The 13,586-nt window shown below is 38.0% G+C and overlaps 1 protein-coding gene across 2 annotated transcripts in view; it reads right to left on the reverse strand.

Moving 5' to 3' along the window:
• CD109 (CD109 molecule) overlaps positions 1-13,586 on the reverse strand; it is an 80,501-nt gene that overhangs the window by 30,028 nt on the left and 36,887 nt on the right. For both annotated transcript variants that reach the window (XM_035321031.1, XM_035321030.1), the window contains exons 14-23: positions 11,541-11,717; positions 9,458-9,610; positions 8,602-8,676; positions 8,091-8,151; positions 7,422-7,557; positions 6,496-6,613; positions 3,780-3,893; positions 3,359-3,577; positions 1,625-1,769; positions 286-462 (exon numbers count right to left, since the gene is read on the reverse strand). In XM_035321031.1, coding sequence (XP_035176922.1) covers positions 286-462; positions 1,625-1,769; positions 3,359-3,577; positions 3,780-3,893; positions 6,496-6,613; positions 7,422-7,557; positions 8,091-8,151; positions 8,602-8,676; positions 9,458-9,610; positions 11,541-11,717 — 1,375 coding nt within the window. The remainder of the gene's footprint in view (positions 1-285; positions 463-1,624; positions 1,770-3,358; positions 3,578-3,779; positions 3,894-6,495; positions 6,614-7,421; positions 7,558-8,090; positions 8,152-8,601; positions 8,677-9,457; positions 9,611-11,540; positions 11,718-13,586) is intronic.

Genomic DNA, 13,586 nt, shown 5'->3' on the forward strand with positions numbered 1-13,586 from the left:
ACCCCCAAGGAAAGCTACATGAATTGCCTTCTAAAATGCACTTTCCCTCTGAAAAGTAGCTATATAAAAATGACGTTTCCTCAGAGCAATCTTGCCCTTGTAAATAAAATTGTTTGCTATTTAATTCTATCATCTCAGAAGAAAGAGGAGAAGAAAAAGCTGAGTTTTTCTTCCAGTTCACACAACACAATAGAAGAGCATTTCAAATACTAAATGCAAAGTCACAGATAGATTTTTAAAAATTCTTACGAGCAAAAGGTAATATCTTTTTTTAAGCATACACACCTTTTCTCATAAATGATACAGCTTTTGATTTAATATCTTCTGTCAGCTGCCCGGTTTTAGTGAGGTATTGCAAAATATATACATTTGGAGCAAAATTTATCATATTCTGTTCACCACAGCCATAAGGCATCTTAATCAATGATGACAAACCATTAATAGAAGGTCCCAGTAAATCACCTGAAAGATAAAATTAAAGCTTAATGCAAATAAATTTAACCTTAATGCAAATAAATGTACGCATAATACATAAAGGGTGGTATCAGCTAAACTGGGAGAAAATATGATACATTAGAAATGTATGTACTAAACACCACTAATCAGGCAGAAAACTTCATTAACCACGCACAGTCTTCTCATCAGCTTTTTGCCCAATGACCAATCTCCCCTCAGAGTTTTCCTGACCTTCTCAGCTACAGGATAATTTCAAACAGAAACCATTTTAAAAAGCCAAAAGCTATTTTCTCTAGGATAGTGTTACAGTAATTGCACATATTTCAAATTTCCCGTATTTCTATTCTCATACGGAGTTATCAAAGCCTAGGAGTCACAATGACCAACTATCATCTGAGTTTTAGGTTGTATTCTACAGATAAGCAGAATTTAAACACAAAACTAGCAAACTTTGCAGGACCTTCATTATTAAAATCTGACTCCCTCTCTAACTCTGAAAAAGGACAGTCAATATCGTAACACTGTAAAGGAAATAAACTAAATGAGTAACACACTCCGTCTACACAGTCTTTTTATGCTTCATCCAATGCACAATGACAAATGATTTTGAACTAATGATTCAGCCCATAGCAGTTAAATCAAAATTGACACAGTTCCTGAAAAACCTACAAAGCAACAACCATACAGGGAAAAGTCTCACAGAAGGAGATTTTTTAGTAGGAGATCTGAGAAATGCTCTGGAAAATCCTGCTGTGGTAGCTCAGAATATAACACATCATCCTCCCTTGTCTACTTGACAGAGTTTACTGCTTCCAGTAACTACTGGCAACTCCCTTGTTCTTTATAAAGCACCTATGACTGCAGTGCAGGAGATACCAGCACCTGGATAATGGACACGTTAAATTTGGTGACCGTGCCATAACTTGCAAGAGGATATTACATATGCCAACACTGCTAATGAAGACCAATCCTTCCACAACTATATGCAACACAGACGCCCTAGACTTTCAAAAGCAGGGGTAGTGGCATGCTGTACCTTCATGCTCTAGCTTAGGTACTAGCAGAGTTCAGCAAGTACCCAGCAGGCAACAAACTATTCTTAAAACAACAACAAAAAACAGCTGACCAACAAATAATAAAGATGGAAACAAAACAAAATAGTCCTTACCAACAGCAGTGACCTGCACTCTCTCACTGCCACTTACAACATCAGAAGGAAAAGTGAAATCCAAAGTATTTGACACTGCTCGTGGTTTACTCCCAGTTAAATCCAAAAGGAGTGTCTGAGAATATGTCTGTTCCAATCCTTCAGCCTATTGAAAAAAACAGAGAGGATTATTGTAATTTCCAACAGTTTGCTGCTTTTCGGATTGGGACTATATGCTTATTGTGTTGAGACATCTAAAGATCTGTCAGATACTTTGCACTGCTTCCTAACACATCAAGAACCTGAGCTATTGGCCCATCTGAACTGAAACAGAAAAGTTATTATAATAAAGACCTGCCTCCACTATTTGCTTCTAGAGACCACATGTTAATTATAAAAATACACCTACAAAATCCATGAAAGCATCTTTGATTCCAGTGAGCTCAATGCCAAGCACGGAGCTCCATTACCAAGCATATTACAAGGCCAGAAGTAGTGTTGAACATGAGCCAGCAAAGGGACCGTGTGGCAAAGGTAGTCAGCTGCATTCTGTGATGCATCGGGGAAAGCACTGCCAGCAGGTTGAGGAAGGTGATCCTCCACTCAGCACTGGTGAGACATCTGGAGTACTGGGTCCATTTGTGGGCTCACCAGTACAAGAAACATGGACAGACTGGAGTGAGTCCAGCCAAGAGCAACAAAAATGACTAAATGCTTAGAGGATCTGTCATACAAGGGGAGGCAGAGAGAGCTAGGACTGCTCAGCATGGAGAAGAGAAGGTTCAAGAAGAATCTCAACAAATGTGTATAAACACCTGATTGGAGGGAGCAAAGAAGATGGAGCCAGGCTCTTCTCAGAAACAGAGCCAGACTCTTCTCCATGGTGCCCACCAGCAGAACAGGAGGCAATGGGTACAATTGAAATAAGGGAAATTCCATTCAAATATAAGAAAATATTTTTTTAAAAAAAACATTGTAAGGGTATTCAAACACTAGAACAAATTGCTCAGACAGGCTGAGAAGTTTCCATCCTTGGGTATGTTCAAAACCTGGCTGTCAGGGTCCTGAACATGCTGCTGTAGTTGATCCTGCTCTGACCAGGAAGGATGAACTACATGACCTTCAGAAGTCCCTTCTAAACTCAATCATTCTCTGATTCTCTATTCCTAAGTAGTTATTTTAGGATGAGATTACAAGTGCCTATTGCCTTCTCCTGAAATGGAGCCTAACATGACTCAAATGGTTAGACGTCAAAAGTTAGGCAAGTCTCATCCAAAATCTTCTGGTTTATCAGAAAATCTGGCTGCTAAATTTCCACCACTAGCACAATACAGAAATGTTCATAAAAAAGGCTTTGAACGAAGCCAGGTGCACTAAGAAATTCACTGCATTTATCCATAATACAGTTACTTCATCCACTCTTGGACCACTTGGTCCACAACAGATTATGAAGCTTACTGTAGGATCATGAATTCACTAATGTGAAAACAGGTTTTGCTTTGCTTTGCTTTCAGAAGCACTTGACCTATCATCAGTTGTAGAACGGATCTGTTTTCATTTCTGAAAGAGGTTCTGAAGATTTTTAAAGGAGGAATTATTTTAAAAGAAGTGCTTTCAACTGAAATCCACCTGACCTGAAACCAACCTTAAAAAGTGAGAGGCAGACAAGTAAATCAGTTTACCTTTTTTCCACATTCAATTATCTATTTAGGGAGTAATTTATCTCTGGAACAAGCCATGCTGACAATTGTTTACCTTTACTAAAACTTTCTGGATGATAGCATCAGAAGCAGCAGACGATATGGCTGTAACTTTGATGGGAATCTCTCCCAGCTGTTTCGGCTTGATTGGGAATTGAACAGTTTTCCCATCTTCACTTGGTACAAATATAGACTGTTGATTTCCTGTAGCATTTACTTCATTGGATGTTAAAATAATATCAAAAGCATCACTCACATCCAGGATCACATTAACCTGTAAAATACAGTAACATTTGCAATAACAGGTGTTAATTTTGAAGAACTGCTTTCATAAGCCTCCTCTTTTGGGGTAAATAGAGAAATAGCTTTACAATCTGCTTACTGAAGAAAATATTAAAGATCTCAAAAGAGAAAGATGTGATCTCCACCACCGCTCAGTGTCTGGTAACATTCAAATACATAAACACTTATTTTACCTCAGCTTCTTCGTTCAAATAATTAAAGATATTCACTTCCAAAATGAACTGCTCTCCTCTGATGACAGAGTATGGAAGGTTTAGGAAAATGAAGAAAGGTTGAAAAGCTTCTAGCTGCAAAACAAGATCAGCACAAAACAGTGAGTCCTACAATTGGACACCAGTGAGAAAATGACTGTTCAGTATGTCTTCTAATTGGCATGTCTCATTTTTAAATACATGAAAGTATGTTTACTCATACTCTACCATTAACAAAATGTATTAGTACAGGGCTAAAGCAGAAGCCAAAGATGCTTCTGCTCATAGCCACCTTTGTTGGCACTCTGCAATGCCATTCAACTGACAGCTGCTGGACTCCTGGAAGCTTTGACATGGCAAATTCTGACAGAGGCACCTTGTCCATGTCAATACGGAAATACATGTTGGAATACAAGATAACTAATTCTCAATAACAAATTCTGTAATTCACCAACACCTTACTATAAAATGTTATTTTGTAAGATTAACCTTGGCTTGAGTTCTAAATTATATTTTTAAAAATACATCTTTTATTAATTAAAAGAAAAACTTGCAGAAATCTACCAGCAAGCAATTGCTTTTATCTGTTAACAGAGGCTTTTGGATACAGTCTTGGCTCTAAGAAGGCAGTGGTAAGCTCTCATGAAGCTGAACGGGATCAAAATTTCACTGTTTATGAACATCTGTACAATAGGAATGGCTGAGGCATGATATCTTTTATTAGTGAAATGTCAACTAAAAATGGTTTTAATTTGGTTTTCATTAAAAAAATTCTTCTAAGTGTTTTGAATTTCAGATCCAGAAAACCCTCAAACTTCTTTCTATCTAGCAAATATTCCAAAAATATTTTGAAGTTGTTTACTAAAGCTTTCAGTGTCAAAAATGTCTTTTACAATTAGAAAAGTTTTGATGGAGAATTTTTGTTTAGTTCTTACTCAGTGTTTTCACTAGGTACGTATTTCCTTTCATTTTGTTTTGTTTTGTTTTGTTTTTTTCCTTTAAACTTCTTGCAATACTAAATTTTAACACTCTGAAATATCCCAGTATCTTACAATAAAATGCAATAAGATAAAATTATCAACACTCCATGTAGTAGAAGTCATATAAAAACAAGATGTAAAGCAGGAAATGACATTAAGCACACAGAATTATTTATTTCCCCATCACAGTTTTCATGCATTTCTTTTATTTGCCTCTTGTATGGTACTGATTAACATGTTTCAGCCATATGGAACTCCAAGCATAATCTAAACATCCCAACAAGGGTGAAGTACTGAGCAGTGCATGTTGGTGATTATAGTTAAGGAATAATCTCAACATCTGCTCTACTTGCAGCTTTCTCAAATTTAAGGGTGAGGGGGCCAAGTATATATTTTCATACAGTTTGAATCAGAAAGCTATCCCTCTTTCTGTCCCATCTCTGCCAAGCTGAGTGAAAGAAACAAGAATCAAGATTCCAGTCTCAAAGGAGCCTCAGCCACAAAATACAGATCAGATTCCAAATTTTGTAGTGGAGTTTTGGTCAGGACGTTCAAAGCACATGGTCTGCGTCTAGTGTAGCAGCCATCTACAAAATCTGGATCTATATCTGGGTTTGGATGCTGAAAGATGCCCCTCCCCATGAATTCGAGGGCATGAGAACTTCACTGAGTAAAGGGCTGTCTCCCAGCTAAGTCCTGGCATCAGGTGGGAAATCTATGACCCAGTACTGCACAATTTCAACCCTTCTGACCTTATGCACTTAAGTGGAGATGTCTCAGTTAGGAATGCAGTTTCTCTAGGATTTTTACGTAACAAAGATGAGATAACTACCTTCAGGGAATCAGAGAATTCAATATATACAAAATACTACTTAAATGAAATATCAAAAAGTAATTCCTATTTTAAAGAGGTGAAATCACTTTCTCTAAGAAGCTGTTTCCATGAGCATAAGGTGAGCCTAGGACAACTGCATTTTGATGCTGGAAATCTCACGTTAGAGGTTTAAATTAAGGAGTGCTGAATTTAGCTTAACTTGCTAAACTCTCCTTGAACACTCAGAAGTACAAAAAGAGCCACAAGAGAGAGGAACCTGGTGCTTGATCTCCGTGTCCACTCTTCCTCACACTAAGTTACCGGAGTACCTATGTTTAGTCCAAGTCTGGTTGTGACAGATAAGTGAAAGTGATGCCAGAATTTAGTCTTTAAGCAATTGTCCTGTCCTCCCTCCTGGGGTAAGCTCTACAATAGAAGAATTGTGGCATGATCTTTCTAGCAGACGACATGCCTCTCCTATCCCAGCCACCTTTTCCCAGCTAGTCTGTGTAAACATCCCTGCATGAAGTAGCATGATTCCTGGGCAGAGAAATTATGGAAAATGGAAATATACTGTCCTCAGGGAGTCATTCTCCCTTTACTATGTCATGTACAAAAGCTCTGAAGTGCACACATCCTGAAAGTGCTCTAACAAAACAACCACTCCAACAAGAATTAGCACCCAAGTATCTGTGTAATGTCTGTTATTCATATGAGCATGAAAGGGAGGCAGACAGAAAATCATATATGACTTCACTATGATGTTTTCTTTACAGTTTGAATACACACGCAATCACTTCTTTAGTATAAAGAGACAGCTGCTGTTAGAACTAAAACACAGTTTCCAATTAATAACCTACAGTGTTAACAGCATTTAAAGTAGGACTGTCGAGTGCTACGGTACCTCTACTGGAGCAGTTGTCACTCCAAGCCCACTGTTTTCAGAAAGCACAAAAGCACTGGCTACCCAGGATGTGATGGTATCAGGTACAGTGACTTCCATTGTGGTATCTGTGTCAGATCTGATGACAGAAGGACATAGCTGATTTTCAAAAGCATCTATTTACAGACATGAGTAAGAAACCATGAATGTTTAAAAAACATGGAAAACAAACCCTAAACCCTTGGCAGGAAAGCTGTTGATTATCTGTTTTCCTAATCATTTAGAAATATTTGTGATAGGATCAAAATGATTAAAACATATTTAAATTAGTTTAAATTTCATAAATTGAAGGAAATTACATTTAATCACATTACATTTAATCTAATTTTACAGATTCTGCAAAACAATCATAGAATCATAGAATATCCTGGGTTGGAAGGGACCCATAAGGATCATCGAGTCCAACTCCAGCAATCCCCAGTGACAGCTGTTTCCCTAACATCTTAGACGTGAAGGAATACAATATCTGTGCTTCACAACACAGGTCGGATTCCACCATCCCTTTGGTAGTTTGAACTGCTCCTTGAACTAGGTGCAGACAAGAACAGATTTCAGCTTCTAGGTCACAGTCTTCTTATGGACTGTAGAGAAAAACATTGTGTCTCCCTGTGAGTTAGCTTTCCATCTGTAAAAGGATGATAGTTTCTTTCGTCTCTAGGATTTTCATCTACTTTCTATTCAAAGTGCTAGGCATTCTGTCAAGAATTGTCCTGTTGTAAAATGCCTCATTTGGTGGGCCTCCAATCTCACTTGTGGCCTCTAGGTGGTGGTAGAATATAAATAATACCAGATTTTTAAGCAGTGTTTTTCAGCACCAATGCAGAACACTAAAACCTAGAGAATAACAACAACAATAAATCAGTTTCCTTTTACTTCTAATTTTATACCTAGTTTTGGTATCGATCCAAAGCCAAGTCTCCGGAAAATGTGTCCTCACATAGGGAGTGCTGAAATCAAGAGGTCCATCTCTAGCTACTGGCATATCATCACCAAAACCATCCTCTATGGGTATCATTCCATCATCTACAAAACAAAAGTTATAGTTCTACCTACAGATGTCTATGCTTATTAAAAAACTGTGCTTGCAGTATAATTAACAGCTTTATTACATATGTTAACGCTACTCCATGGCATCAGGAACTATTTTTTTGCCTTTTTAAAAAAATTTTGTTTTGTTTTGTTTAATAAAAGAAGTTTCACAAGAACATAAAGTTTCAACATGGCCCCTCTGGACTCCGTCTGCAACTGACGTAATGTGGCTACATATAATAAAGTGACAAACCACTGCCATGTATATCAACTGGAACGACAATGAAAAACTCCATTTACCCTCAGCCCCTTGATGAGTAGGATCACTCAGGACAGCAGCAAATACCAAGTTGTAAAACACAGTGACTATATGAATTTTGCATGTTTTAAATCAGTAATGGTTTGCAAGGCTGGATGCAGCCTGCATGTATAGTACAGTAAGACAACCTAACACAGGGGCCCTAACCCATGAATTTCCTTTCCCACTCAATAAATTAGATTTGGTTACATTTATTTTTATTACTTACAAAAAAAATGGTCTTTATCCTCCTCAAGAATTGCATCAGTTGATACCCAAAGGCTGCATTTCTGGATAAAATTTATACAATATATCTCAATATAGGACATTCAGGACATCAACAGTGCTCGTCCTATTTTCTTTTTAAGAAAATAGAGTTACCATAATAAAGCAATTATAGACCCAAAGCAAGTAATGCACAGGAACCAACAAAACTCAAAAAATCTGAATGTTGCCTTAATGACAGAAAACTTTTAAAAAGGAAGACATTATCAAGCATAATGCAAGCCATATTTATGGAAGTATAAACATATTTCTTTGCATTCGTAGTATTTACATGTTGATAAATTTACAATTCAAAATCTGTTTAAGCGAAAAAAGCTGTAGACTGTTGTCCACAGTCCCAAGCTTTGAAAGGAGCATTGACAGCCTTTTCTTCTAATAAGCGATGTCCGAACCACAAAGCAGAACCCTGCCACACCCAAAAAAACAGTTTAGCATCTAAAAAATGAAAAAGGTACCTGAAAGACACCAAAAGAACCTCTGATCAGGGGGAAATACTGTGCGGTGTTGTATAAATTGAGTTCATGAAATACCTAGGACAAAAAAAAAGCATCGCACAAAGAGTAAATGAAAACTCACATTTTATTTCCAGAATTTTCACTGTTACAGGTGCTAATTTATGGAGCTGTACCTCAAGCAATAGCTCTATTAAGTCTCACATAAAAGAGAAAAGAATCCATCGTGAGATGAATGGGATTAAGCTGCATTCATTTCATAATTAACAGATAAGTGACTGGGACTACATAAACCTATAATAAGACCCTACAGCCCGCTGATACTTTATAGCACTTAGGCTAATATGTCACCTGGGCACTTTAGGAATGATAAATGAACTCTTTCAGCTTGTAGGTGCACCAGAGCTTCTGCAAGTAAAGGAAATTCAAACAGATGAATAATTAATTTCACTACTCAAAAAAAATAAAATTATTTTTATTACTTTATGTTGCTGATATTAAAGAGCACGATGCACAAATCATGGGGAGTTTCTGTGACTTTTTTTGTCTTTCCCAAAAGAAAAAACTGTCAAGTGTTAACTGAGCAGTTTATTGAATGGAAACCAAATAAAGTATCAGTTTGAATTAGAAATGCTGGGCCTATTACCTTGTAAGCCTTAGAGTCTTTTCTACCTTAGAGTCTTTTCTGCTCATGTAGATAAGCTACTTGCAGAAGTGGAAAAAAAAAAAACATATGCAGAATTAAGAAATACGAATTATGCCCAAAGACCATTACTCATTCAACATAAACGTAATATTTACAAAAACATATATCTTTCATGCATGCAACAATGAAAACGTTTTTTCCTCATATACTCACAGAATCTTCTGTTATGTCACTACTTTCTCCTAGGAGCTTTGTACTTTTATCAACAACTGCAAGCCCAATTACTGATCCTGGGTCTGTTGTACTGATTTTGAGAGAGACTTTGTCAGATGGCTTGACCTTATCTTTGCTCCATGAAATTTTAATCTAAAAAAAAAGTAAAAAACGTGTCACTGGCTTAAATTATAACCTGATATTTAACAGTCAGCTAACAACCCTAAGGAACCATTTTCTTAGTTGTCTATCATTAATAGTTATAGATGATTTGCATTTCCTAGGACCTTTGAAAAACTACCACAACATTCCTTTTGCTCCCTTGATCTTGCAGCTGATCAGTTCCCTGGACAGGATCCATAGGCATTTCAAACAACTCTTAGAATGTAAGTAGCAATCTCTTGAGCCACAACAAAGCACTGGTCTCTACAGCCAAGGGCAGTAAATGAAATCAATTCCCTCTTTCTATCAACGTACATACAACACAGCATGTAATGCATTTCAGGAAAGGTATTTTGGGGAAAAACTCCATCCCTGAAAGATTCCAACGAAGTGTTCCACAGTGACATCAACACGGAAAAAGGGATTTATATAGTGGATGCATGTGCAAGGAATGAGGACATGAAGAGCCTAACACAGCATCAGTATGCCTAACCTACAGGGTAGTGAAGACAGGAAGTGTCATTCATATGACCATATGAAACGTCCCACAGCACAGTCTGGCCCTCCGCTCCCGCTCCAGAAGGGGATAGATCTCCATAGGACCTGTAAATACCTACTGGCCCCAGGCCAATTATCTTGAACACCCTGTGGCCTTTCAGAGGATACTAAATGCCTACACTTCAGCGACTGAATCCTGACCCTACATATAAATACACATATTTAGATGTCTGAATCTACAGCCCAGTCATATATTTTCTCTGACAATCTGTGCAAGGATATCTTCAATGTACATGCAGTATGAAAATTACAGAGGAACAGCAAACACACCAATGATAGCAACATAAACGCAATTAGCAGCATGTGATGCACTGTAAATGGGCATCCGACTGATTCATGCAGAAAAATGGTTTGTTTCTGTTTAAAGCACACTGAGGCACTGCAGCTCTGTGTGTTTAACTTTACCAGTTCATTTACAGAAACAAGATGCCAGGCATAGCTACAAAGAATACAATGAAAGTAAGTTTCCACAGTATGAAATTAATTTCAGTGCCTCGTGCTCCAGTGGAGAAATTGAAAGAACTTGAAATTTTGAACCCTTTGAGATCAGCTCTTTCCTTGTCTGACATTTTTCACTAGCTAGTCTTCATCTATTGCCACTGATTTATGATTTTAAGTGTTAAATTTCCATGGGTAGGAAGAATTTTAACCTATTGCAAGTCCTTGGTTGGTCTCACCTGTAAAAAGTCACAGTGAGGCTTTTATTAGCCCAAAGGACCAAATCTCATCCTGGTAAGTAAGCTGGAAAATTAATTCATTTCTGCCTGTAGTTGTTCTCCCATTCTTCAAGCTTTTTTCAGTTGAAGTGTGCACAGTCCCAGTAAACACTGGCCACATTCACTAATGATACTGTCAAAAAGCTGCCTCTGTGCTTCCACAAGGAAAACTAGGACTTGCGGCTTGGGGAAGGAGGATCCTTTTGTAAGGTCTCCTCAGAGATGCTGCTGTGTGCAGGGCTCCCTGTGGTCACACCACGTACAATGTGAGCCACCACTTGGCTAGAGGTCTCTAAATGTTTGCAATTCCACACTTAAAGTACTTAGTATCTTTCTACTGTATTGTCCAGGAGCTATCTTTAGCTCAATAATTGGCCAAACTATTAAAAGCATGAGGAGGTGTCTGTCTATTTATGGGGAACATGTAGGGCTACTAGAAATTTACACAGACACAAAATAGCTCTACATTTAAAGCTGGACCCTAACTGTACTGGCATGATTAAAAGTCTTTCCAAACACTTGCACAAACCTCAGATTAGATCCAAAAAGAGGAAGATTTCATATTTACAGTCCTGTGATCTGAACTACTGGTTACCACGCAACAAGGACAGAAACACGGTCTCAGGCTCAGGTTTGGGATAGCTTACCTTGTCGTCCAAAACAGGCTGAACAGGGATAGTAAGAGCATCATTCACAACTGCTCCAAGTTCATCAACATAGAATACAAGTATGCATGCCAAAGGAGCCCAGGAATTTTCTGCTGTTAAACGGAATGTTTTTGCAGCCATTGTGCCAGAAGCCATAATTTGTTCCTTAGATAACACCTGAAAGGGAAAAATTAAACAATTAGTTTGTTGGCATCTCAGTATGTCATAAGCTCTGCAATTCCTTCTACAAATAGCTCTTAAAGGAAGAGGTATATAGCTGTGATTTTTTCTAACACTTGATTGACTAGTTCTACAATGTGGATTCAGTATGGAATTAGGGGGTAATGTAATATTTAAATATTAGAAATAACTTTTTCCCTTCCTTAATTCTCCTATCACTATAGACAATTGTGAACTATAACAATGACTGCACAGCACAGTAACATAAAAATGCAACAGTAGCACAACTGGATCATGTGGGTCATCTACAGCAGCATTTGAGTTTGGATCAGGTACATAGTTTTGATACAAATCTCCCAAGAACCCTACTCACTACATTTTGACTTTTACCTTGGAGAGCATGAACTGAGGCCCACTAACCTCCTGCAGGTAAGAACAGGCATTCAGTTTACCTTAGTCTATCTCAAAACATCTGCAGTGCAGACATCAGGCCCACAGCTTCAGCTTTTCATTCTATACCTGCTCCTACTAAACCATAACACTTAGGAATGAAGACAGAGCCATGAAGGGCAGTTCCCCGCCTTTGACTGTATGGACCTCATTGCTTCCCCTTGGTTTACCAAACTGATTTTTACCCCCCAGCCACCTTGACTGTAACCTCTTCCCTCCAATGGCTAAAAACTAACATGGCCAGCTTATTCCTATTTCTTCTGCCAAAATTTCTTCAGCTTAAATATCTCTTTTTCACCTCCATATTTAGTTCTACCTAGTTATAGTGAGACAACAAATAAGTAAAATGCAACTAAGAAAGGAATTATTTGAACCAAACAATAGGAATGTATATAGAAATGTGATAGAAATTGTAAATTCATTGATTTTACAGACAGATATATAAATACAAACACTGCTATGTGGGCAAGGGTTGTAATTTTCCACCTTTTTGGCTAGTGTTTTCAAAAAACTATTTCATTTACACCATTAAATTATTTAATTTGGTTGGGAAAACTATCTTGGGGATGCCTCAAAACCACCTTCATTTAAGAGCTAAAAAGAAGGTTGCAGATCTCTTGCCTCAGACAACCAAGTAACAGACCAGGCAGTAATATTTCTAAAACAAAAGGTATGCCTCCAAACCTCATGCTTTAAAATCTTCTAGAGAGCTTTCCTACTTTAGAAAATAAAAAGGAATGCCTGCATTTTATGTTGTATTAAGGTTTTCCTTATTCAGCTTGCTACTAAGGTCTCTGAAAAATAAAGAACTGCAGTTATCGTAATAATGACAGCATAGACTGTGCACCAGTCATGCATGTGTTAAGGATGGGATGGGAGACTGCTGATGGTGTAATTAACCCTTCCATCTGGATACTGTAAGATAAAGTACAGCAGCTGAGCCATTTAACCAAGCCATTTACTTTTAAAATGCATCTCTATGAAGATCCTTGTTAACAGTGCACTCTTCCCACTGGACAACTCATTTCTCAGCAGGTAGGTCTTCTCTTGGCCCTGGACCTGCAGGCTCAACCCTGTCAGCCCCACACCTGCAAACAAGTCCCCTGCTTCCCCCTGCATACACAAGATGTGCTGCCAAACCCTAGCTTGGGCTGCTCCAGACACCCCTACTCCTTCTCCCATCGCAGGTTCTCTGTACAAGAAGAGACAGCACAACTTGCACAGCTCCACCTTGTCCCACATAAGCACAACCCAACACCCAAAATAAAGATACACTTCTCCCAGAGAGCATCTCCTCAGAGACCCAAAGGTGTTTCTGCCAGGTAGCAAAGGAAAAGGTTAGGCCAACTCTTTCACAAAGCGCAATTAAAAAATAAAATAAAATAAAATAAAATAAAATAAAATAAAATAAAATAA

This window comes from Oxyura jamaicensis, chromosome 3 (genome assembly GCF_011077185.1).
Source record: "Oxyura jamaicensis isolate SHBP4307 breed ruddy duck chromosome 3, BPBGC_Ojam_1.0, whole genome shotgun sequence".
Lineage (NCBI taxonomy): Eukaryota > Metazoa > Chordata > Aves > Anseriformes > Anatidae > Oxyura > Oxyura jamaicensis.